The sequence below is a fragment of the Hylaeus anthracinus genome, unplaced genomic scaffold (genome assembly GCF_026225885.1).
Source record: "Hylaeus anthracinus isolate JK02 unplaced genomic scaffold, UHH_iyHylAnth1.0_haploid 0, whole genome shotgun sequence".
Lineage (NCBI taxonomy): Eukaryota > Metazoa > Arthropoda > Insecta > Hymenoptera > Colletidae > Hylaeus > Hylaeus anthracinus.
This window is the reverse complement of record NW_026533254.1, coordinates 8,095,170-8,121,954: the sequence shown is the minus strand read 5'-3', so window position 1 is coordinate 8,121,954 and position 26,785 is coordinate 8,095,170. Positions and strand designations below refer to the sequence as shown.

The 26,785-nt window shown below is 31.7% G+C and overlaps 3 protein-coding genes, 1 long non-coding RNA gene and 1 other non-coding gene across 6 annotated transcripts; 4 read left to right on the top strand and 1 right to left on the bottom strand.

Moving 5' to 3' along the window:
- Window positions 1-1,426: 1,426 nt before the first annotated feature.
- LOC128887882 (targeting protein for Xklp2-like) lies at window positions 1,427-4,478 on the top strand. Its single transcript, XM_054144345.1, has 7 exons — window positions 1,427-1,897; window positions 2,512-2,596; window positions 2,689-2,785; window positions 2,847-2,969; window positions 3,041-3,229; window positions 3,375-3,503; window positions 3,663-4,478. The coding sequence occupies exons 1-7, from the start codon at window positions 1,660-1,662 to the stop codon at window positions 3,849-3,851; spliced, it is 1,050 nt and encodes a 349-aa protein (XP_054000320.1). The 5' UTR covers window positions 1,427-1,659; the 3' UTR covers window positions 3,852-4,478.
- An 874-nt stretch (window positions 4,479-5,352) lies between these two features.
- Window positions 5,353-7,603, top strand: LOC128887905 (alpha-ketoglutarate-dependent dioxygenase alkB homolog 4). The gene is made up of 5 exons (XM_054144384.1): window positions 5,353-5,661; window positions 5,805-5,930; window positions 6,582-6,674; window positions 6,824-7,254; window positions 7,386-7,603. Exons 1-5 carry the CDS (start codon window positions 5,560-5,562, stop codon window positions 7,534-7,536), a joined length of 903 nt encoding a protein of 300 aa, XP_054000359.1. The 5' UTR covers window positions 5,353-5,559; the 3' UTR covers window positions 7,537-7,603.
- LOC128888023 (uncharacterized) lies at window positions 7,580-22,400 on the bottom strand. The gene is made up of 8 exons (XM_054144615.1): window positions 22,148-22,400; window positions 19,815-20,003; window positions 18,887-19,057; window positions 18,284-18,511; window positions 9,089-9,277; window positions 8,782-8,952; window positions 8,316-8,543; window positions 7,580-8,161 (listed from the first exon to the last, which is right to left on the bottom strand). Exons 1-8 carry the CDS (start codon window positions 22,223-22,225, stop codon window positions 7,976-7,978), a joined length of 1,440 nt encoding a protein of 479 aa, XP_054000590.1. The 5' UTR covers window positions 22,226-22,400; the 3' UTR covers window positions 7,580-7,975.
- LOC128888045 (uncharacterized) lies at window positions 13,222-18,007 on the top strand. Of its 2 annotated transcripts, none has more exons than XR_008460151.1 (3): window positions 13,222-14,130; window positions 16,743-16,783; window positions 16,865-18,007. It is a non-coding gene; the product is annotated as an uncharacterized LOC128888045 (long non-coding RNA). The 2 variants fall into 2 exon arrangements; XR_008460150.1 differs by lacking the exon at window positions 13,222-14,130 and adding an exon at window positions 14,462-14,730.
- Trnas-uga (transfer RNA serine (anticodon UGA)) lies at window positions 20,917-21,000 on the top strand. Its single transcript has one exon. It is a non-coding gene; the product is annotated as a tRNA-Ser (tRNA).
- Window positions 22,401-26,785: the final 4,385 nt, after the last annotated feature.

The following is a 26,785-nucleotide window of genomic DNA, read 5'->3' as shown; positions in this document are numbered from 1 at the left end:
GCGCATGCGTCATTCGAAGGGTATCCTCGTGAACGTAGCTGTAATCATTTACCAATATCGATACGAAATTAGTCGCGGAGGACATATTTTGAATACTATGGGCGGTATTCACAGTCGCAACTTAAGCATATCGTCGGATTCACAGTCGTCGAATAATAAGCATTTCCTTTTGAAAGCAATTGCTGTCTATTCTAGGTTCACAGTCGGCCTTAAGAAAGTCTTAAGTTCTTATGAATTCATAGTCGAATAAGTTCGTCTTATTCGTTGAAAACGTGTTCTTATTTCGCTTAATTTAGGTTACATTTTTGAGTCAACATAGCATTTGCTCAACTAAGCAAACCTTAAGCATCGGTTTCTTAACTAAGTCGAGCTTATTCGCTGACTGTGAATACATAGCGACTCAAGCAATGCTCATTACAGTAAGGCGAACTTATTCGACTATGAATTCATAAGAACTTAAGACTTTCTTAAGGCCGACTGTGAACCTAGAATAGACAGCAATTAGACTTCATGTTATGTTCTATACAGGGTGTTTCAAAACTAGCATAGGAGCCAGAAAGAGGGGGGTAGTCGAGACGATTCTGAACAACAATATCCTTTGCAAAAATGTCAGTGGGGGCTTCATTTTTGAATTATTAACGAAAAACACCGACCAATCACAGCGCCGGATTAGCGCGCGGTCAGCTGCGAGAGCATAAACTCGAGTCAGGATTGGCTGGTTGCGCCAGGTCGCTGCGTAGCGAACTGATCGCGCGCTAATCCGGCGCTGTGATTGGTCGGTGTTTTTCGTTAATAATTCAAAAATGAAGCTTCCACTGACATTTTTGCAAAGGAAATTATTGTTCAGAATCGTCTCAGCTACCCTCCATTTCCGGCTCCTATGCGAGTTTTGAGACACCCTGTATATCTCGATTACTATTAGATTACGTTACTAATTAAACTGAGAAATATTATTTATTCGAAATGACTTTTCTTTATTATATTAAAACATGTCAGACAAAGAGCAACAAATCAATCACATAAGAAAAACAAAATAACAACGTTATTAATAAACAAACTGAAATATACAATACCAAGTATGAAACGATATCTTAATTTTGATATATTTCAATAATTACTATAATCCTTTATCATAGACACAGTTGTACACCGACAGAGTAAAAAATAAAGTGTTCGAATATAAAATTACATTTTATGATCCACATTCCAAAGCCTTTACTAGAAATTAGTTGATAAAAAATTTATTTGATTCTAATATTAATTTGCTTCTTCCGAGAACAATGCAATATTTACTCGAGTTGTTTCTATCGTCCATCAAAAAACAAATCCTCGTACAGTTATTCGAATTATTGTCGTCACGGGTTTTGTTTACCTGGGGTAGCAAGCGGGGTTTGACCTGATGCCTATAAACACACAAATTACCATTTCCAAACATTCGAGACAGTTCAAGGTGAAGACAACAACCGAACAGTTGATTGTACGCGAAATATCGCGAACTAGTAGATTCTTAAATTAAGAAAACTGTATAATTATTATAAAGTAAACTACTACCTTTGTCTACCACAAGCACATTTAAACAAATTGTTCGACTTTCATCGATAATTCAACGAATCATCATTTTAGAATTTGATTCTATCGTATCGTTTAGCGTGATTGATAATGGCATCCAATTACCCGATGAAGAAAACTCACTTCGAGCAATTGAATACTCCATTGGCGTCCGCAAATTATTTGAAACCTCCATCGCGGAAATTGTTAATGAAAAATGTCAAGCCGCATCGCGAAGATGACAAGAAGAAAAATCATAAAAATTCAAACAATAACATATGGGAAAATATCGAATCACCGCAATTTATCGACTTTTTACATTTGCCAACCAATGGGGACTCTTTCTTTGGTAAGCGAACAAGCGATTGTAGTTTAAACAAAATTATATTAAAATTTTGTACGACAAGATATATTTATAGGAATAATATATTATTTAGAATATATTTATCTAATTGTAAAATTCCTAAAGTTCAATGTTAAATATTAGGTTGTCCCAAAAGTTTCTTTCGCTTTATTAATAAGTAATACATGAACAATATTTTATGTTTTATGTTACATTACTGAATTGTGCACGATTCATTTTCCTCCATTACTGGTAAAACATGAATATCTATGAAATTAGATTGTCTATTTATATAAACACGACCACATAAAATAATTGAGTGCAACTCGCGAAAGAAACTTTCGGAACAACCTAATAATATGCTTATTAAATCAGAATGTCACCAATCTTACGCTTAGCAAATGTATTTAATAAAATGTAATAAATATGTATTAGTAGCTCTGCGGTGTCCAACTTAATATACTTGTCTTCTACAATTTTATTAGTGATTCTCAACAGAGCAGGAAGAAATTGGTTTTTCTATTAAAGGTTAACTTATAATTTGCCTAATATATGTTGAATATATCCGAATGGTATATGCAGAATTCGAAAATTTTTAAACTAATATTGTACTTTTTCAGATAAAAGACTTTTTTTTGCGAGCACGCCGCTCCCAACTTTACAAAATAAGCCTCCCTGCTCGTCTGATGAAAACGCATTGATCGAGTAAGAGTTGTGATCGTGAATTTGATTTGAATAGCAATTATTTTCATCACGAGTGATATCCTGTCTAAAGTTTCTGTTTTTTTTCACGTTAGGTCTTTTACTAAGATCCATTTGTCTGGCATAGACCACATCAATGAAAATGAAAAAATAAACAAAGAATATACAGTCCACCATACTAATGTCAATAAGGTATGAAATTGTAATTTACTTAATCGATGATTTATTTATTAATCTGTAATCAACCTTTTAGGAGAGAAGAAATGAAGAAAAGTGCAATGTAGCAAAAAAACTGCAACATACCACCGTTAAACCATTTGCGTTTCATTTGCGTGAGCAGGACAAGCAAAAGCAAAAGCAAGAACGAATTAGCAAGGTATATAAGAATAACATTGATATCTTTCTTTGGAATAATTAATAATTTTTTAACTTGTTAATTGTCCACAGCTCTTAGAAGAGGAAAGAAAAAATAGAGTGTTCAGAGCGAATCCACTCCCACGATTTTTAAAACCTCGACCGGCACTTTCAGATAATGATAATAAAATTAATAATAACGTCGAGAACGTGGGGAGCAACGCCAATAAAAACACTGAGAAGCAAAACACTCCTAAGAAACAACTTAAGGAGAATGTCGGGGTAATTAAATTAATTTGTTTTAAATCTTGATAGGTAGAATATGTAAATAGTCTCAACAAATTTTTATGTGAATCAAGGGCTAATTAATTCACACCATAATAAGTTTTGATGATGACTATATTACTCTGTTTGTGAAACAATTTAGGTTTTCAAAAGACGCTTAATTAGGCCCAAAACACCACCTCTTCTAACAAGCGTTCGAGCCGTAGAAAGAAAGCATTTTGATGATGCTATGAGAGAAAAAGAACGACAAAAAGAGGAACAGAGAAGAATGGTAACTTACATGTCTTACAATTTATTAATATCTCGATTCCATTAAATTTTAATAGAATTCTTATCATAATATCAAACAATAGTAATAATGATAGTGTTTTACTTATACCATACAAAAAGAATGTATATTATGTGAAAATGAAATTAAATAATAAAACAGGAAATGGCTGCTAAGAAAAAGCAAGAAGAGGTAGAGCTAGCACAGTTGAGAAGGCAAATCGTCCACAAAGCTCAACCGATACGTAAGTATAAATCAAGCTTGCCACAAATTCAAAAAAGGCCATTGACCGATCCTATAAGCCCAAGACTGTTAAAACGGCGGCGTACAACTGCTAAGAGTACAATCTGATAATATCATGTAAATACATTACAGTTCAAGTGTACATATTTGCACATTTCATTAAAACCTATTAATGCATTAAGCTTAAATTTTATTTTGGACAAAATTATTGTGACGTTAGTCATTATATTTTTAATAAACACTATAATTAGAGTTTGCAAGCAATGTATAATAAAAAAAGGTTTTATTTATTATACATACAGACTTTTTCCATTGGTTACTCTTACATTGTTTGTGTAACTTTTGAAACTTTATTTAGTCAACGAATACTTATATTATTATACACTATTTGCAAAAAGTAATTTCGACTTTTATTGTCATATGTTATATTATTGCCTTATTTATTTTAGAACTCATTATTACATAATTTTAAACTTTTCCTAAGGACACTATGTATTAATAGGTTAAATGCAAGACAATATCTTGGTGTTATAGATAGCTTTCATCGAAACAAAAGTGTACCTTAATATTTTAACTCATTTTTTATCTGTTTAATAGTATTATTTTATATCTTAAAACTGTGTTGCAGGCATGTCAGTTTATATTATAGTATAAGTAACCGTCTATGAATTAAATTAAATAATACAGTATATATGTTAAAGATATATAGATAATAATATAGTGAGTTTCCAACTGGTGCGGTTAATTCATTACAAAATTACTCATTTTTTTGTTTCATATAAACCTTTCGATCCTAATGGGACATATATGTCCCAGTGAATGTTTCTGACTACCTTTGGCCAAGTTACACGTGAAACTTACAGAAACATATACGAACAAAATGAAAATCATTCATGCTGGGACAAATTGTCCCTTCTTATTCAACAACAGCCTTTGATCTATAACCAATCTTAGATTAATACAATTAATTTCTAAAATAGAAACGAATAGAATACAAACAGAAAAGCGTCGGGTTGAAAGGGATAAATAAACTATTCGAAAGCGGAAACCTAATTCCGCGTTGTGGCGCTACATCTAATAAAGCTAAGTTCACGTGATAGCGTAACACTGGAAAGTACCTTTATGTACTTGCAGCTCATTTCGATTTCACATTTTTGTTTACTTATAGATTTTTATACTACATCGGCATCCTCGCGCTCTGATTGGTCAGGGTTTTCCGTTGATATCACCTCAACGAAGCCTCGGATAACATTTTCGCTCAGGACAAAGTTGTTTCAAATCACATCTACCCTGTATATACAGGGTGTCGCAAAAATGTTATAACATCTTGAAAGGAGTGATTGGGGAGGTGATTTGAAACAACTTTTTCCTTAGCGAAAATTTTGTCCGAGACTTCGTTGAGGAGATATTAACGGAAAACACTGACCAATCAGAGCGCGCGTATACCGTTGGAGCGGCCGCGGTAGCGAAGGCTACGAGCTAAGCGGCCGCGCTTGCACGCGAACAAGTGACTCAACGTGCATCGAAGGCCATTACGCGGCCGCTTAGCTCGTAGCCTTCGCTACCGTGGCCGCTCCAACGGTATACGCGCGCTCTGATTGGTCAGTGTTTTCCGTTAATATCTCCTCAACGAAACCTCGGACAAAATTTTCGCTAAAGAAAAAGTTGTTTCAAATCACCTCCCGAACCACCCATTTCAAGGTGTTACAACATTTTTGGGACACCCTGTATAGTTGTTTTATACTTGTATATATGTAGATGTCTGTGGTATAGTGGGTTATAGTGATCCACTAAAATTTTTAATTTCTTTAAAAAAATGCAAACAGTTCGACCTTGCGGTTGCAAAGGGATAAGAACGTGTCTCCTTTGCGAGAAAGAATATAAAATAACGAAACCTGATCTCAAGACTGAATTTGAGGTTAGACGTCATTTAAAGTTTGAAAGCTACAATTCTTTTATTAAATAAATTTAAAAAATAATTGGTCTAAGTGTATTGTATGTACCACAAAACCTTTGCGTTATATTTTTAACTTTCTCAAATATTATTATATGATATTCCAGAAATATTCTAGTTATGTTTACTGCCCGTATTGTAACCTCTCTTGGCCTGGCTGGGATAGTGATCTTTACACAAACCATCCAGACCATGAAGGAAAGGCTATAGAGTTTCCTGGGGTTTATATAAAGGTATTTATTTGATATTTATTTACGCTATTTTCAGGGTTTGTTACTTTTTTTTAATAATTATATTAAAATAATTTCACATGTTGGATTATGATCATTATCTCTATGAATTGCTTATTTGTTATATTTAAAATTGATTGTACACATCTTTTAAAATGCAAGGTAGATCCCATAATTTGATCACTATTATTATTTCCATTGTTTGGGATAAGTTCTTAGTCTTTTTGGTTTGAATCATTTTTTAAGGGCCTACAAATTCATAGTATAGTCACTGGTAGAGATCTTGTGAGGTCGTAAAATTGGTTGGAAATAGATTTTTACAACTTAAGCTGACCACAATTAATAATCTGACATCTTTTTACACAAGGATAGAGTTAGACTTTTCATTCAGGACCATACGATATCAGAATTAAAAGGTTCATATTTCAATAACTTTGTGCTTCTTATATATGTTCACACATAATTCTGTAATGGATTATTATCATTTTATGTGTGATTTTTCAAAAGATTACGATAGCTAACAGGATGTTGCTGTATTTAAAACAAAAACAAATTTTAAATGGTTGACAAATATAGGAATAGTCATTGTGATCAAATTATAGAGTATATCTAATATAGGTATGCTTAACCATTATATATTTTGTATACGAATAGCTAGATTTTCTGAATTCTAATGACAATGCATTATTGTCAAATGCATTGGATGATATACCTTGGGAAGTTTCTCAAAGTGGCAGAAGAAAACAGGTATTTTTAACAAAATAATTCATATTCTCTGCTCTTAGAACAATTAATAGGATCTTAAAATAGAGAAAAGCATTTTATAATTGTCTAAATTTCTTTGTGAAGAAGTAATCCATAATTGGATAATTGAGAAAATCATTTTATAAATCTAGAACTTTGGTCCAAAATGCAATTTCAAGAAGAAAAAACTTCGTTTGGGTTCTTTCGATGGCTTTCCAAAATCTACCCACTTTGTGCAACAGAAATTTTTAGAAGTGCCTATACTTAAAGATTTCCAGACAGTGGAACAATGTACATTAGAATATGACCCGCTACGCGGAGCTTCGATAGATCCACATATCGATGACTGTTGGGTTTGGGGTGAACGAATTGTTACCGTCAATGTTATGGGTGATTCAGTGTTAACAATGACTCCCTATCATGGTCCGAATACAAAGTATAATTTAAAAGATGTTACTGAATATTCCACAACATGTGAAAACATGAAATCTAATGTAAAGGCCGAAAATGGAGATGTTCAAGATATAATTGTAAGATTACCAATGCCACAGGGATCTCTTATGGTTCTTTATGGTGCTGCAAGGTAAAAGACTAAAATAAATAATTTTTCATTGTAAACAATACAAAATATGAAAAATACAATATAATTAAAGGAAAATAGGAAACTAAACAATTGTTTATATTGTTATCTGCGCATATCTATTTTTTTTTTAGATATAAATGGGAACACTGCGTTTTAAGGGAAGATGTAAAATCGCGGCGAATTTGTTTGGCATATCGCGAATTAACGCCTCCTTATCTAAATAATTCATCACAAGATGAAGAAGTTAAAGAGCTTCTACAGAGAGCTTCAATATTTCGATGAAATTGCAAATTATAATTTGGAAATAATTATTTGTAAGACAGTGTATAATAATAAAATATTCAAATACAATTTAATTATTCATTTCATTGTATATTACAGAAATATATTCAATATTTGTATATATATCTACAATTGTAATTTTGTACAAAGATTACACATTTGAATGTTGCTTGCAAATTATTTGGTAGCTTCGGGCAACGAAAAAGTAAAATCTTAAATGTACAATTTACAAGAAGAAGTGAATTTCATGTGAAACAAGCACAAGAGTTCAGGATACAAAATAAAAATATTTTTCCATGAATTTCTTATAGTATCATTTAAAATTTTAAAAGGCAGAGTGACATTGAGACAGACAAAACGTTTAAAAACACTGAAATAGATTTATGGCAAATTATTAGACAAGAAGATAATTTGTTAAGAATGTACAAACAGATATATTCTAAGTGTTCTTTAAAGGTTCAGAGGACATGTAAACAACAGGGAACGTAGTAAGAGGATCAGATTTTCCTAATGGTTGATATCCATTGACCAAACTTTCTCTTAATTCCCATCTACGTCGCTCCCTTTCTATTTTCTGTCTTCGAATTGCTCGGCCTAACATACAGGCAAACATTATTCCAGTTAACTGAAAATAAAAAAAGAAATTATAATTAATTTCTCGAGTTCAAGATCTTTAATTAATAAGTGTTCTTTAAATTTCCATTGCATTTACAAATATAGGTGAAATTAATTTGTTTGAATGGGGTAGTTAAATCAAAGTAAATGTAATAAATATAAACCTGAATAAGAGCAATGGCTACAGCTCCAGTGCCAATGTAGAGTACACTTCTGTGAACAACTACTGACAAGTGCTTACTACATCCAGTCGGATATGGAAGACATCCAATACTATCATCAAAAGTGCATGAAGTATTTCCATCAATATCTGCCCAATGTTGGCATGATTTTGGTAGTTCTGCCATAATCGCTTTCCAATCTTCGTAACCGTTATACCCACAACAATAAAGCTGTAATTACATAAAGTATTTTATTTTATAAAATATATTGTGTGATTAATGAATTATTGATAATTAAAGAACTCGAAGTTAATGTAAATGCCTGAAGGGTATCATTCGTTTCTTCTTATTAACATATGTATATATTAAAAATCTTTTAGTGGTCATGTTGAATATTTAATAAAACATTTGTCTCAGTTTTTATTAAAAGATAAAGAATGTCATTTTATCCCAAGAATTAAAATGTTACCCTTGATTGTAGGAAATCGATAGCAACTGTTGCTTCAGCATTTTTTCCATATTGATGCATCGTAGTATTAATTTTGTCGTTTAGAAGAGCCTTTATATTATCCTGAAGGGCATAAGCTGCAATTGCAGCAGCTAACTCTAATATAAGAATCAGCACTAGTGATACTGCAAACTGTAAAAATAATTTTTTTTATTTATGTTCTATGAACTAAATTAATACATTATTTATACTTTAATACTTTGTAACATTATAAAAGACATAAAAATAGTTTGAAATAATTTTACATCGATTTTTGGAGGATGCTTACTACAAGAACCATGCAAGTGCTTTCCTTGATAGCTCCTAAACATCCTAGGAAAGCTATCAGAAACACAAGAATCCCAACTACGATTAAGAGAGTTGCTGGAGAGAAGTAGCTTGGATCAAGGAAATGAGAGAAGTCTTCATAAACTGCATAAATTGTTGTTCCAACCGATATTATCATTATCCCTGTTAACTGTAATATTAATACATTTATGATGCTTTCGGATCAACTTGAAAGTTAATTAGACATTCAAATAATGAGCAAAAAAAAAACAACAGATAATATAACAAAGGGGAAAAGTTGACATTTTGTATAATTTTATATGAAATATTTTATACTATATGGTCAACTGAATTAGAAATTAATATTAACGAAATTGTGAAATTTAAACTTCGTACGAATAATGGATAAAATTTCCAATGTGTTCCACGAAATTGCATGGTAACATTTTTTATGATTGTTAGTGAAAAGTAGATAAACCAATTATTTACATTTGTTGTGTTTAGAGATATTTAAAATGCGAATAATGTAGGAAAAATGAAAGAAGTAATAGATCTTTGAAGTATGTTCAACAGCATTTAATACAAATACTCTTACAGATTTAGATATTCTTTTTTCTTTTCTTTTTAATTTATCCGCGAGGACATTCGACAGGTTGTCATAGTTTAGTTCTTTCCTTAATTTCGTTGAATACAATGAGTAATTTTACAATTCCATTAAGCAGGAGTTATTGAACCCATGTCATTTAAGAATGTCCCTTTTTTTTTATTCCATGTAAAAGATAGTAGAATTCTGTTATCATTATCAAAGAGATCAGCAAATTTATCTAACCTGATAAGACGAACAATTTACGTCTGCGAGACAACAGTTTTCTACTTCGATACTAATCGCAAGAAAATGAGAATTATATATGAGAAGAAAAGGCGTAGAAATTATCTATGGACAGATTTGAAGCGATATTTAATGTGCAAATGTTTTATTGGTGATACAAATTATTATATATTGTTTAGTTTTTGGTACATAGTTCGCCAATGGAGGGGGAGGGTCTGGAACTTAAAAAAGCCATAATCTCAAACAAAATCCACTCGAATGAACTTATCCATGTATTTTAGGGCACACGCTCAGAGCAATACGCGTATAGTCGTAGCCGCGGCTACGATACTTTTATTCTTCTTTTTAATGTCTGTTATCATTCATGAACTTATCTCAAGCGGACTGAGTCAGTATCGCTACCTACAATATATCAGCACCAACCATTGTTCTGCCTTACTACTATGACTCGTTTATATTCGATTTTCCTGACAATTTTTATTTACACAGAAATTCATCAGAAGTCAAACAACAATAATTTTACCTACAGATGTGAAGTTACTCTACTTGAATTTATCGAGCATTCTTCTCAAACTTTTGTTCTTTTTAATATAAACATTTTTATTCATTAATGTCTCGAAACAATGTCCAAAAGAGTAATCCATGATTTTTTCTTTTAAATATATCTAATTGTTAAGCGATAAAATGCACCGTATCGAGGAAATTCACCTTTGGTTCAAAGTTCTTTGTTCGCGTTTTCAAAGCTTTATCTAAAAGAATAATCCACTTAATCATCGAGTTTACCATTGTAATTTCATTATCGACAGAAAGGCTTATCACGCGCGAAAATAAAACCCTAAACTTGCTGACTTGAACACAAACGATAAACCAGTTAACGTTTCGACTTTTTGATTAAAGTTATCTCGTGAAACAATTTCGAGGAGTAGTGGGGATAACTATGGGTCTGTTTGGTAAAGAATAAATAACTGTTCATATAAAGAGACGTTTCGCGATGAACTAAAATAGGAATACACGAATTTCCTAGGGTGTTTTGTGTTTTATAGTTCTCCAGTCGAAAGTTACTTCTTTCGAACTATTTGGTTACTTCATCGCAAACTTTTCCAGATAAGAAACTTTCTCGAAGAAAGTGACGAAACCGATGATGGAAAAGTGAAAAATTGTCACGGCATCGACGGGCTGCGGCGTTGCAAAGACTTCTGCACGGTAATAATTCATCAAGGTCTGACCTCGCCCAACTGTTATCGATCCTGCCACATGTCCGAACGATAGCGTAGAGCTATGATCCACGTCCATACCGAGAGTTGACCTAACTTGTTGAATCTCAACGACGAGTACGGTTACACCTATTCTTGTAACTCTGTTCCTTCGGACAGGGTAAGAAATCGACGCTGCTGCGGTTACCGTTATTGTCGACCATGGCCCCATTTATTGTCCTCGTTTTGCCCACTTCAACAAGGATATATGAGTCATTTTATATCAATTATATAACACTTTTCAACTGGTCATGACAATTTTTTCGTTTATGATTTAGTTTATGATGGCCTCGGCTCTATTTATTGTTCTCGTTTTGCTCCTCACAACGATTTATCATGTATATACCATTTATCTACCACGAATTCTACCAATTATTTAACGCTTTTCAACTGGTCACAACAAATTTTTTGTTTGTGATTTAGCCAGGCTTTGGTTATATTTGTTATTCTTGTTCTGTTCCTAATAACAATGTCACCATGTATAATAAATCCATCTAAGTCATTCTGCCAATTGTGTAACTCTTTTGACACCACCGTGACTTTGTTGTTTTTAATTTAAACCAGGAGTTGTATTTATTAAAGGAAAAATTCTGATCTTCAACCAGAATTTACATAATAGAAAGTAGACAGGTTGGGTTTCATTCGAATGGTTTTGGCTTCGAGTAATTCCTTTTCGAGGATCCCCTTCTCCACTTCCGGTTTGGAAATATTAACAATGGTTTGTTAGAACTATGTTAATGTGAATATACAGGGTGTCCCAAAAGTCGGGGAGGAGCCGGAAATGGGGGGTAGCTGAGACGATACTGAACAACAATTTCCTTTGCAAAAATGTCGGATGGGGCTTCGTTAAGGAGATATTAAGCGAAAACCCCGACCAATCAGAGCGCGCGTAGACCGTTCGAGCGGCCGCGGTAGCGAAGGCTTACGCGCTGGCGGCCGCGCTTGTACGCGAACAAGTGACTCGACGTGCATCGAAGGACATTGACGCTGCCGCCTAGCGCGTAGCCTTCGCTACCGCGGCCGCTCGAACGGTCTACGCGCGCTCTGATTGGTCGGGGTTTTCTCTTAATATCTCCTTAACGAAGCCCCATCCGACATTTTTGCAAAGGAAATTGTTGTTCAGAATCGTCTCAGCTACCCCCCATTTCCGGCTCCTCCCCGACTTTTGGGACACCCTGTATAAGAACAAGTTCGTCGTGGCTGTGTAACAAAATTTATGGTAAACAGAAAATTAAATGAAACAATTTTATTTCTACATTAAACAACATGGCGACTTGGCATCTAATTCCGATTCATTTTTTTAGTATCATTTCTGCAAAAGTGTTTCAATCAATAACTTTTCAATTCTTTATGCATGTATCTCTTAATTCTTCCAATAGGAAATTGTCTAAATATTTATTTAATTCTTAGCTCTTGGTTGGTAGTTCCTATTGTTGATTTTTTTTTTTCTTGCATTATTTTGTTACTTCCTTAATCTATTACAGTTTAATTTCTTCTCTTATATTAACTGTACCTTTTTCATTTATATTCTTCTCATAGCATTTTATATTTTCATTTTATTCTTATCTAATATTTATACTTGTTGCATAATTTCGTTGCATTAATTTATCATCTTAAATTGCACTTTGGCTAATCGTAACAAAGGAGTTCGTTAAGATCAGAAATAATTCACTTCAAAATTACGATTCTCGTTGTACGAATCTGCTTGTGTGTACATAAACAATCGTCTTTATTTATTATTACGTACACGTATAAAATAAGTTGCGTAAATGTTTTCCTTTCTCATATTAATAATTCGTTTATAGATAAGCAAGTTTATTTCCCTTCCGATAGATGCACTTGTTTATTTTCCTCTGTTAACAATATGTGAGTTTTTCCAAATGTTTCGTTTAATTGAAATTATTAGCATCCATTGAAGGCGATGTAAGTTACATTTAACAAACGTTCTATGTTTAAACTATGCTAATGTAAATGTTATGTGAATGTACACATTTCATTAATGTTAACAACACATTAATATAAATTTATACATAATATAAATATAATATATATTATATGTATATATATTAATGGCACCCTTGAGTTCCACTTATCATTGTGCATTATGAATTCTACAAATCTTCTAAGTTCAATATATTATTTATTTTCAAGAACTTGAAAGTTTGTTTTTATCGTTGACTAAGTTTAACTAAATTTTATGAACAGATTTGTGGGTAGTTTTTAGTTCCTGATAATTCATATATATATTAATAAGAAAGTAAGTGTTTATTATTTGTCAGAATTCTATATGCTTGCAAAGTTGCCATTATATATATGAAAGTATGAACAACTGTATGTCAAATATGTATATATATTAGACATACAGTTGTTTTATTTAATTAGTATTATTAACGTTAATGAAATGTATATGTATGTGTATTATTAAGTTATTCTATATATATTATTCTATTCTATATATATATGTACGTTGTGTTTGTATATGCATTATTTCCAGACGAACATAATTTGATGTCCTCAATTTTTCCGTTGGTGATACGCAAAAACCAAATTCGTTTATTTAAATGGAATCATATATTTTCGAATATAATGATCGATCCAAATTTCTGTCCCCTACGATGACCATTTTGATGATCATATTCATGATATTCATAATAATACAGTTAAAGGACGAGTCGTACTCCTCGAATCCATAAACGAGAGATAAAAAAAAAATAAACAGTCGTGTGCGAATTAAAAGGGACAAAACGAGAATAGTTGTGCTTTGATTATCGACTCGGTAGCAGGAGACATAAATGCTATTGGCGACGTAATCTCGATGGAATTATTCAAGTAATCCGAGGTGTCACACAAAACGAACGGATAGATAGAACGGATAAAAGAAAAATCAATATACGAGTGCGGTTAGTAAATTAATTAAGAACGCAAGTGATCGCAACCTTTCGTTGAAAGGACGCTACACAGGTATATTATTGTCAATATTTACTATTACCAATCGTAAATCACAAGTACGTTCGATCTCATCCAACGAAAATTCTTTTACGTTGAAACACCAAGGAATCTCATCGTTTTACCGTGCGCGTAAGCTGCATATCGAATTGCACGTTTGCTTTCAAGGTCGGCCATGAAATGGTATCGATAACGTGAAAAACGTAATCGAATAGTCAGGTGTAATCGGGCGAAATGATGAAAGCGTGTTGGTACAGACCACAAACAGGGAGTTTACGGCGCAGAGTAAGTATTTGATGCATCGTAGGCCAACGTCGAGGTGCGTGGCAGCCATTTTGGTGCACTTTCGTCAAGGATCTCCTTGCACACAGCCGCACTAGAGAACAACACTACTCCCTCTCTCTTTCGAGCCGCGAGGAAGAACTGACTGAACGTTGAAAACACCTAAACTCGACTCGATATATCGCATTATCTACTGATAAAGACGTATACGTACCGACGGTACACATAACGCTACTTGCTTATACATATATACAGGGAGTACCATTTAATGTGTTACAAGCAAGTTTCCTAGAAGCTAATGAAAATATCGATTTCGATGTAGGCACATTTGAGGTAATTGTTTCGAGATAGTCACGTCCAAAAATATAATTTGTAACTTTCTTAAAAGTACATTCTTACCACTCTCACACACGTCTATAATAAAACAATATGTATATCTACGTATACGTTCGCGATACTCGATAAATGATTGTGACAACAAAGGTGCCTGTTCTCTACGTCTTTTTCAGATTTGAATGAATTATTATATTTCAGTAACGGCGTGGTCAATCGTTGTTATAATTTTTGTTACGATTTATAATATTGGTTTTTATGACATATCAAGTTTTCAGCAAGTACCTAAATTGCATTTTGATTTAAATTGAAAAAATCCACGTTGTAAATCTGTATGTTTCATGAGAAGTTGTATTGAAGTTACAATATTTTGATATCGTTCTTCGTAAAACTGGGATGGTCGACTTCAATTGAAATAGGCTCGTATGATTTATATTTAGTCGAAGAATTATCGAGTGAAGTTTTGTTAAAATCTTTCGTTAAATAAATTCACGGAACAACTATCTTAAGGGGAGGAAATATGCTTAGGACTACATTTTTTTAGCGATTTGTGTGAATTTTTTTGGTGAGAAAGGACTTTATATAATTTATTGAAACTTTGAGTATATTATATATATATTCAAATAAATATTCTAATCGTTTTGAAGTATTTCCTTGGAAAGTATGAAAAATACCTAAAATCATTAGGGTTTCAAATTTACTTTAAGAACGTCTCTTTCTTCTATATGTTCTTCAATGTAGTGCAATTGTTTGCCATTTTCTTATAACTTGCTAGCAAGAAAAAAATTGACCAAAATGTTTTTAACATTTGTCAAAGATTAATTCGTCATTCTTAACTCAATCAATAAAAAATTAATATCCAGACGTTTTATCTAGTGAATTTCGTACATCGAATCAAGAATGCACAATTGTTCGTAAGATGGAGTATTTCACAATGAACTAATAAGAGGTTAACTACTGAATCTCATTGTACATAGGAGATAAGGAAACTTGAGACAAGACTTTGTTTTCACTTAACAATTATCACTTGCAAATAAGAACACAAAATTGCAAGTATTATTTTTCGCACATAGTATGAGGAGACTCTTTTTATAAAAATAATCTTTGATTTGAAATCTCAAGGGCCAAAGCATCGATATACAATCAGTTCTATAAGTATTCGTAGCCTTTGTGATTGTTTATATATTGTGTTATATTATATAGTGCCTTATTATAATATTTATTTGGATACATAAAACGTAATTTTTATAATAATAATAATTACTATTATAAATTCTCTAAGCTATATTTATATTTTATGGTCATCATTTTTTTTTTATGAATAAAACTGTAGGTTGTTTTGAATTTTTATTAATATTAAATTGCAACAAATGAATATACACATATATTTATTTCGAATTCATATTATTAAAAAAGAAGAATATAAAATTGGAATATACGGGGTGTACCAGAACTCCTGTAAGTACCGGAAATTAGGGGTAGCTCTGTGGTGCTTGATTGACGTGAGTTCTCTTGCCTTTCACGATTCGAGGTGCTTGAATAACGCAAGTCATCCACCTTTTTTTTTAATACGAATATATACATATTCATATAAGAATATAACATATTCATTTATTACAATTTATTTCAATTTAATATTAATAAAAATTCACAACAATATACAGTTTTATTCAGATTTGAGATATTTATATATATTATATATAATCATTTAATTTAATTATAATATACATAAATATCTCAAATCTGAATAAAACTGTATATTGTTGTAAATTTTATAATATATTATATAATTATATAATACATATATATAAATTAAATTATTTTAATTTAATTAAACATAAACTATTATATAAAAAAAAATGACGATCTTGAAGCATAAATTGTCTTTAGTGAATATAAACAAATTTCAATAAAAATTACTCAAGCATTTCCTCAAATGCTAATCCACAAAAATGGAAAAATCCACAAAAAATCTGTTAAGACTAAAATTTTTAATCGGTTTTTATATCTAGGAAGGCTCTTGATCCGCCATAAAAACAAAAACAACGCACAGGTAAATCTTTATAGATTTTTTTGCAGGAAAAGAATTCTTTTGTATATTTGTTCTCACAATTTTTGTTTCATGTAAAATTAGTGTTTACCATGAGGAGCCCCGATGTGGTCGGCACTGGAACATCGACCCGTTGCTACACATATGCGTAAGACACAGAACATGACTCACGCGTATCATCGTGTGGGTAATTGAGCACATGTTCATTATTCATGCGCAGGTAAGTATTACGGAACCATGGTAAACTTTATTTCAGATAAAATATTTGTGTACGATATCGTTTTAACGTTCAATGCAAAATTCATTTGATTCAGTACTCTGTTCAACTATTTTATCTGATATCAAATTGTTTATGAATTTAGATAATTGTACAGTTAACTCGTTTAATTATTTAAATAGTAATAAGCAAACTCAGTTGCGCCCGAGACAGGTGCCTTTTTCGCCAGGCCCTTGTTACAGCACTGTTCCATTGTATAATTCGGCCTTTAATTTGTCCTTTAACAAATAACGGATACAAACTCGTGTTTCTTTTATTCGTTACACGAAATTTTCATCTAAATAGGAATTTTCCTCCTTTTTCTCCTTGGAAGTTATGCGCGATGCGATACTAGTACCGCCTTCGTGACGCCTACAGCAAAGCACTTATAACAAAAAAACTTATTGATGAGCGCATCTTGTCTCACAGACATGTAACTAACACATTCCTATTGTTATAAGCAGTCTCTGCAGCAGTGGCGTACCTATACTAAATAAAAAGTAAAACTCTTTCAGAAATAGTTTTTTATTTTATAAGATTGCTAGGCCTTTATAAACATATGTCTAGATCCACAAATCGTTTATAAATTTGTGTGCATTTATAAATAGATTCTAAATGGAATAATAATTTATTTGTAGATTTGTAAACATGTTAGGAGTTATATGTACATTATAATATTATAAGTTTCTCGTACATAAACGAATTAAAATAGGAAGAGGATCGTATTCTTTATTCCATTGAGATCGTTTTAATTACAGAATGTTTAGCGTATGCTGTAGGACATTAGCATTATCTGTTGCTAATATACAGTAACGCAGGCATATATGTATCATGCCCGATGGATTCGAAATTCCAAGGTACATTGGTCTTTAAAATATAAAATATTTCATTCGTAACACACGTTTCTTAGTAAAATAATGTAGTTATATTTTTAACTCGTAATTATCGTCCGATTACAGATGTTCGATCTACGAGTAATCATTCTTTAAACTCCTTCAAAATCTTTACACGCTTTCGTAACTGTTCCTAATCGACCGTGCTAGGTAAATTGAAAACCAGATTCCAATCACCTGAAAGCAAAAGAAAATTAATTATTGTAACAATCAACACGATTAACTTCCTATGAGGTAACAAATTTCTGTTCATTGTTTGATACGGTACAAAATGATAAAAGTTGTGTAAATTTTTGTTTTAACACATTCTATATAAAATCATAAAAGTATTGTTCAAACACAGATGCTAATTACCTGAACAATGGCAATGCCAATGCCAACACCCCCAAGTTGAACGGCGTGAGATTTAATGAAGGAGACGAACTTGGTGTAACAACCATCGTGATGTAGAGTCGGCGAAGAAGTAGTACAATTTGCTGTTTCCATAGCGCCCACTTGGACGTCACAGCACGAAACAGGAATGGCCTGCGTATGCAGCATAATTTGCCAGTCGCTCGCGTTCGTTGTTCCACAACAATGAAACTGAAATAATTGACAATTATATTTTACATAGTTGCAAGGTAATACACATATAACATTGGTGTATCAATAAAATATAATATTAACATATCAATGAAACATATATGTGTAACTGATCCATTTATGTATCGTACAGAGTTCGTCATTTAAATGAGAACATCTAAATATCTCTGTTGTTTATAGTCATATGAAAAAACTGTTTAACAAAAAGTTGCTATGGTACACATTCACAGTCTAGTTGCGATTGATGAGATCTGATCGATTTATTGTTTTGTGTCCATCGAGTTGAGAGGTTCCGATTCTAACCGAGTCTCAACCCGATTAATCAATGAAATCATGAGAACAAAATTTCCATAAAGAAAATGCAATCAATTTTACATCGCGTTGAAGTCCATCCCAAATAGTGGCTATTTCCGTGTTGTTACTGTACATCTTCATCGTGTTGTCCATTTTTTCTTGTATAATAGTCGATGCTCTGTCTCTCAAAACGTATCCAGAAATACCACCTGAGAGTTCCATGATAAAAACGATCACCAACAAAGAAGTGAACTACGAACAAAAACAAATAAAATTTATCGTATTATAGAAACATCGAAACTCATCTTTTTTAGCCATAAATATATATAATGTATATGTATTATATAAATCTGTTTCTTTGAAACTTTTAACAGTTTTAATATAACAATTTCATAAATAACACTCAACCGTGTAAAAAAAGGAATTCTGGGTTTTAATTTTGTCGTAAAGGGAAATATTAATGTTTTTAATGAACAAAATTCAATTATAAAAATTAATAATAACAATATAAAAATTATAATTAAAAATTACAATAAAAATTATAAAAATTTATATATACAGGGTGTCCCAAAAATGTTGTAACACCTTGAAAAGGGTAGTTCTATTAAATACTCCGTTAATTTAAATAAATTCTATAGTTTGCATTGAATCTAATAAAAATTATATTCGTCAATGAACTTTCAACTATATACTATAACAATGAACTAAAACTATATATTTAACTGCAAATATAATTGCATGACATTTCTTAATGTCTTCATTAGGAACTTCAATAAACAATATATTATTAATAATTATTCCTAATAATAATAGCTGAGATTCTCCAAGGGAATTACAAAGATAAAACGTAATCTTCAAAGCTTTTATAGAGTATTTAACAAGAGAGAAAGAACTGTTCATAAATTAACGATTCGTTAAGATTTGTAAAATTTCTGAAGAATCCAATGGTACTGCTTCACGATTCACAATTCACACTGATGGGAATCAATGTAATTAAATTATGAATTACCGTTACTATCATCCAATAAGATTCACGAAGTGCTCCGCAACATCCGAAGAAAGCGATGAAAAAGATGATTGACCCAATTGCAACAAGAAGCGAAGGAACTGACAAAAATTTACTGTCCAGGAAGTGTTGGTAATTGTGGTAGACACCGTGGATTGCCAGTCCGATGCATAACAAAATTATCCCCGTTATCTGAAAAAAAAAAAACAATGTTTTCTGCATAATACAAGTTCAAGGATGTAACAAGCTCTTTTAAACATAATTCAAATCATCAAACCTCTTCTACGTTTCGTTCAAAAATTTTATTAACTATACAAAATTATTGGTATCGATTCACGTAGAGAACGATCGATTTTCTGGTTGTATTTTAAAGCAGTCTATACGTCGCCCACATCGCAAATTGGATCAGTCGAAAATTAGATTGAATCAGTTACAATACTAAACTGGTTCTTTAGATCCAATTAACGGTAGAAGAATGGTGGGAGAAAAATCGAAGCCAAACGTTAGGACGAGCCGGAAAAGAAATATAAAAATCCAGAAATCGAAGTTAAACATACAAAGATTGGGAATAATAGTCGATAGTATATAAAAAAGAAATATTTATAAAATACGTCAATATCACTGACAAAATAGAAAAGTATTTTCAAGTTGTATTACAATTATGTAAGTAATTATTGCAATTAAAAGGAACATTTCAAAATGAGTATCAAATTGTATATATTTATATGCATATGTATATGCATTGGAGGTCGTATTTTAAAAGATTTCAAAATCCACGATATTTTTCTTTAATAATATGATATATTTTTATTAACACAGTAATATAATTTAAAAAAAAAAATCAAATTTAACTCTTGAATTAAAGTCACGAGCATGATTTTTGTTCACTTATTATTCGAATAAAAATTTTCTCGTATATCATAATTGTTAGTAACAATTTGTTACATATAACTAAATATCATAAATTGTTTTAATTCAAAATATTATAATATTAATTTGTAAAAACATTTAAATACATAGTAATGTTACAGTATCTACAAATGTTTATGTAAATCTTGGATCAACTTGTACAATGTGTTCAAAAAAATGAACGGTCTGTTCAACTGCTGCGGTGTCCGAGCGGTTAAGGAGATGGACTTGAAATCCATTGGGTTTTCTACCCACACAGGTTCGAATCCTGTCCGCAGCGATTTACTTTTTTTATGTTAAAATGATGATAATTAACTATTTATAACGCATGTATACCCGTATAATCACTCTGTCATTTTAATACTTCGTTTATCACAATTTTTTTGTTATTGACTTCACAAATATTCTACATGAAACGTGGTATCGATCTAAAGACTTTGTTATAGAATCTGAAAGCGAAGCTGCTATCGTCAATAGTAACTTTTCATCGTATTTAGAACAACAAATTTAATAGTCACTTTGGAAAAAATATTCGCACAAATGACTTTCTTTTTATCTTTTATTTTTAGATCATATTTCCTTTTTTTATACAGTATATCAGTTGCACAACGTCAACGTATGTTTCATATCTTTTAATGAAATGCAATGCGATAGAGGCGTTAATAAATAAAAAAAAAACCCCGAGATTAATTTGTTCATATTTGTACGTAAATGTATAAATTACGAAATGGAATTTTAAAACGAATTTGTAATCCAATGTCTACATTCTTTGTTAAGGCCCGCAATTTGCTTATGTATAGGTATCTTTTTGGGAATTAAAGCGGAAAAATAAGACGCAGATACATCTACATGCATGTAACCGCTATCGATATATCGAATTGTGTATGACGCATAGAATGATCTGTAGAGACAAACGTGTCATTTTACTGTAACAAACATCTGTCCACAATTAACTTTACATTCGGTTATGAATTTTACTTCACGTTTCATCTAAATCCTTTTATTTTCAGTAAATTGTACAAAAACTTATACTAATATTTTACTTTAAATATAGGTTAGATGGAGGTTAGTACAGTATTAACCTCACCTAAGTAATTGACAGGACTGATAAACTTACTTTAATATAAAGAAAACAATTTGAAATTTATCATTTATGTTAAATTATAAAGAAAGTTTAGATAAAAGTGGATTAATATGCGTTTATTTCGGAAGAACCTGCATTAACTAACGAAAAGAAACAAAAATTGTCGAACGAATCACTTTTCGTATGATCCTTCGATCGAAAAATATATATAAAGTAACAAACTTACGCAATAACGTAAGTGTGAAACAAAACTTTGTCAAATACACATATCGAAATTGTTGTTTGACTCGTCTGCGTAATCATACGCATAGTAAAAATCACTCAAGAAACAGAAATTACTTACAACGAAGAGCAGGTTGAATACGAACATAACATACTTGACACATTTTGAGCCCAAAGACAAATTCAGGGAGTTAACCATTTTTTCTTATTTAGACTCAAACAAAATACTAATTAACAAAATTTAATATCTTCGTGGAAAAGGAAAAAAAAACTGAATGTACGGTGTGATTTTGTTCCGTTCTTCTGAAGTTAGAAGAAAACGCAGAGACCGGCCGAGAACATCGCAACGATTCACTGCTTTTACACAATATCGCGTAGCTGCGTTCGAGGCGCATGCGCGAGTGTAATACTGTCAGCCAAGGTTACTAGACTTTGAAGACAACAATTTCAAATTTATCAAAACTTTTCTCGTTTTATTGTTTTGAACTTTCATTATTTTCACTCTTATCGATTAATTCAATTCCATGATTACCATAATGAAAATTATACCCAGATAGCACAGGGACATCTTGTGTAGATCCGTAGAACGTCCGTGCTGGAAGTTTCGCACATCCGATGGGCATCCTGATAACGTCCATACGTCCCCTGAACGTCCCGTTTAGGTTCTTTAAACGTCTTTCGAAGGTATTAGTTAGGACTTAGAACGTCCATGGAACGTTTGCTGTAGATATTTCCAGGATGTTTTATAAATATCCGAAAGTAACGTTCTCTGTACGTTGCGAGAACGTTCACAAAACTTTTCATGACGTTATATTAATTTTTAGGAAAGGAATATTTATATATAGAGTATCCTGTAACTAGCTTAAAATGCGGAAATGAGGGGTAGCTGAGACGATTATAAACGACAATTTAATTCGCAAAGATGTCGAATCGGGCTTGGTTTGTAAATTATTAACGAAATACAACCGACATATTTATCAGAAAATTGTTGTTCATAATCGTCTCAGATATTCCCGATTTCGCGTTCTCACACTAGTTACGAAACCCCCTGCATATACATAGGATTTTAGTTAACATTACACTAGTTACATATTATTTTTTACGTATTATTTTTTATTTTTATTATTTATTTGCAATAAAATGAACAGCTATAAATCTTAACTATAATTATAATTACAATCTTAAACTACATACAGGGTGCATATGGTAACCTAACGTTACCAAGCTCAAATATCTTTGTTGTTTTTAAAGATACATCAAATATCATAAGGTCAAAGTTTAATGTTTCAATGGTGCTCACACGATTTTTTTTATGTCATTTTTGTTTTATGTCATTATGTTTGAAGATATCAAGGTCACCTTCATTTTTTTTAAACACCTACAATGATAGTCCCTTTCATAGCGAATTCAACGACCATTATTAGTCAAGATCATTCAAGGTCACGGACAGAGAAAACGTATAAGATTTACAAAATGAAAGCCGAATGCGTTTATCACAAGTGAGGCTTGTAGTAAACATACTAAGGTTTTCAAACATCCTCTATTCAATTAAACTGCGATTTACAGTATTGTCTCGAAATAAGCAACTCGTCGATCCCAACGGAGTTGTTTATTTCGAAGGAGGTATGCTATTCGGCTTGACTCCGTGACCTTAAATGACCTTGACTAATTATGGTCGTTGAATTCGCAATGAAAGTAAACTATCATTGTAGGTGTTTGAAAAAGAGTGGTTTTATTTTGACAAAAAATGAAGGTGACCTTGATATCTTCAAAAATAATGACATAAAAACAAAAATGTTTTTGAAAACATCTTTAAAAACAACAAAGATATTTGAGGTGGTAACGTTAGGTGACTTACCCTGTATACAGAGTGTTCCAGAACTCCTGTAAGAACCGGAAATGGAGGTAGCTGACACGACTTTGAACAACAATTTCTTTTGCAAAAATGTCGGTGGGGGCTTCATTTTTGAATTATTAACGACAATCCACCGACCAATCACAGCGCCGGATTAGCGCGCGCTCAGCCGCAAGAGTATAAGCTAGAGCCAGGATTGGCTGGTTACGCCAGGTCACGGCGTAGCCAGCTGAGCGCGTGCTAATCGAACGCTGTGATTGGTCGGTGTTTTTCGTTAATAATTCAAAAATGAAGCCCCCACCGACATTTTTGCAAAGGAAATTGTTGTTCAGAATCGTGTCAACTATCGATATTTTTGCAAAGGAAATTGTTGTTCAGAATCGTGTCAACTACCGGTTGTCGGTTCTTACAGGAGTTCTGGGACACCCTGCATACTCTGTCCATGGAATTACTGTCTGAGTAGATTTGTGATAGTATTTGGTGGGGTCCGGTAATATTGAATAGTGTTAATGTATACGATCTCTAAAGTAGATATAATGATAGCCATATTTTTTGTTCCTCAGACAGAAAGTTAAACCAAGTTTGGTAATTTAAATACAATTCAATATAAAGGAAATAGAAATTATTTCATACTTTTCAGTGCAGTTTTAATATTTTTCAAAGTCGGTTATATTTTTTCTCCAAAAATTACTTTATCAACCGCTGTCATTCAATCTTTGATTGAGGATCTGTAAGTTTTTATTCATAAATAGATAGTATGAGATATGTGATAGCCTCTTTTTTTTATATTCGAAATATGAGAAAAATAAGAATTTTCGTATCAATGAATATAGTTTCCATACACGATAAACCAAAATAATTCCCTGCCAATAATAATTGTAATACTAGCGTTGTATCGAACCAAAGTAGGCTTGGATTAGGTCTGGGTTAGGCGTATGTAAGAACATGCACAATAAATGTAAAACTAGCGTCATATCGAACTGGAACGAATGACGTACCGTGTATCTATTAAATGCAAAGAATCAATATTAAGGGATTGTAAGGACAAACCTAACTATGAATATGAAATATCATACTGTAATTACTAAGTGTTTTCTCTCGCTGTTTTCTCTGTTTCAATTCAGAATTAAAGCATAGCAATTTTATAATATTTTAGCATACTTTATTATTCAAAAGTCAGACCTATGTAACAATAATAGCCATTTTTTAATAGAGAAGGAATATGTGCACTGATTGTTTATTACCGTATTTTATTCCAAAATTACATTGAATTTTAACTAAACACATTTTTATAACATTATTATAAAAAATACAAAGATACAGTAATGTATAAACGACATCATGAAATCAAAATTACTTGGAGAAATATTCATTTCCTTCTGGGAAACCATTCTACAGTAAATGTTCTATTGAATATTATTTTACCATATTTTCCAACTCAAATGTTCATTTTATATTAGGCTTGGCCCACGCCAAAATTCGTTACAGTTAAGTGTATCCTATAACAAAATATAATAAATACATTTTCTTATAATTACATTTCTTGTATGAACAAGTTCGAAATCAATCGAATTTCGAGTTCTGATGGATGAAACATTCAGACGGGCGAGTAAACAAAAATTGCGAACGAAGCTTTCGATCTTTGATATCATTTAACAAACTCAAGAAAATTAGCAATTCGTGGAAAAGCAAGTTTGCAAAAATACATACTCTTACAGAGTTTCCTTCTATGTATAGATCGTAAAGGTTTGAAATTTGTGGGAATATAGCATAGATTGCAATTCACACCGATGGTTTATGGATTGCATGACAAATATGAAGAGATCGATCGTAAAATTGCACTCGTCGCTGTTCAACTGGAGGCGCAGAATCGTCAACGAACGTGCATTGTATATACTCAGGGCCGTCTTATTGTTTCATTTGAATCTTATGTTGTATTCTTTCCCTTTATAATGTAACAAAATACTGTATAACAATAGGAAACAAACAATTAAGCAACTATAGTTTTTTTTTTAAATATATTGAAGAAATTATTTATTAGACCGTATAATTCGTATTAATTCGTTTATTATTAATACAAAAAAGATGAATGCATATTATTAAAGTAAACCACTTTAAAGTGTAATGATATATTTTCATCAATATGGATGAAAATACAAGCATAATATTTTTGCACGCAAAACATACAAACATGTTAAATTATATAAAGAAACAGATTAAGCATGGCATAAATTGAAAAAAGAAAACGCTAACAGAAATATTTAAGTGAAGAAATTTTAACTAAACATATTACATAACAGCCTCATAGTGAGGGATAAAATCGAAAACGTAATTTGTATGTAGCAAATAGTTAATAGTTATATAACTGACCAAAAATTCTTCCAAACACCTGTTGGTTCGATGCAATAATCCAATTGCATAATTACAAATGAGGATAGTCTGAAAAAAATTGTATGAAACGTATACTTTAAAATATGAATATAAATAATTTTGATTGTAAAAAGTGTCACATTTTACCTGTACCATTTTTACTAAAAACTTAGTCATATACACAGTTACATTTATTTAATTAACTTGTTAAAATAAACATATATTAAATACAGTTTAATACTTTAAAGTATTGGGTCCCAATTGGGTCTATATTAGTTTAATTTTATTTGTTAGATATGTACGTATATATTATACATATTGTATTGTTGAACGTCTATCGCGAATAAATACATTTCATTGAATTAAAATAATTCAAATTGAATGTAATTAACATATCATGTGTAAATACATATTTATTACGAGTCTTCAATTACAAGATAGTATGTATAATACATTAAATAACTATTCTAACGAACGAGTACAGTGACGAATATGTTTAGTTGCAGAAGCATACAATTATATAATTATTTATTA

Bases quoted from the DNA above. Each gene is read 5' to 3' on its own strand.
- LOC128887882 (XM_054144345.1), top strand. From the start codon at position 1,660: ATGGCATCCAATTACCCGATGAAGAAAACTCACTTCGAGCAATTGAAT. The intron at 2,786-2,846 runs GTATGAAATTGT...TCAACCTTTTAG, and splicing joins ACCATACTAATGTCAATAAG to GAGAGAAGAAATGAAGAAAA. The intron at 3,504-3,662 runs GTAACTTACATG...ATAATAAAACAG, and splicing joins AAGAGGAACAGAGAAGAATG to GAAATGGCTGCTAAGAAAAA.
- LOC128887905 (XM_054144384.1), top strand. From the start codon at position 5,560: ATGCAAACAGTTCGACCTTGCGGTTGCAAAGGGATAAGAACGTGTCTC. The intron at 5,662-5,804 runs GTTAGACGTCAT...ATGATATTCCAG, and splicing joins ATCTCAAGACTGAATTTGAG to AAATATTCTAGTTATGTTTA. The intron at 5,931-6,581 runs GTATTTATTTGA...GTATACGAATAG, and splicing joins TTCCTGGGGTTTATATAAAG to CTAGATTTTCTGAATTCTAA.
- LOC128888023 (XM_054144615.1), bottom strand. From the start codon at position 22,225: ATGGTTAACTCCCTGAATTTGTCTTTGGGCTCAAAATGTGTCAAGTAT. The intron at 18,512-18,886 runs GTAAAATTGATT...CAATTATTTCAG, and splicing joins GGGATGGACTTCAACGCGAT to TTTCATTGTTGTGGAACAAC. The intron at 8,162-8,315 runs GTTTATATTTAT...TTTTATTTTCAG, and splicing joins TAGCCATTGCTCTTATTCAG to TTAACTGGAATAATGTTTGC.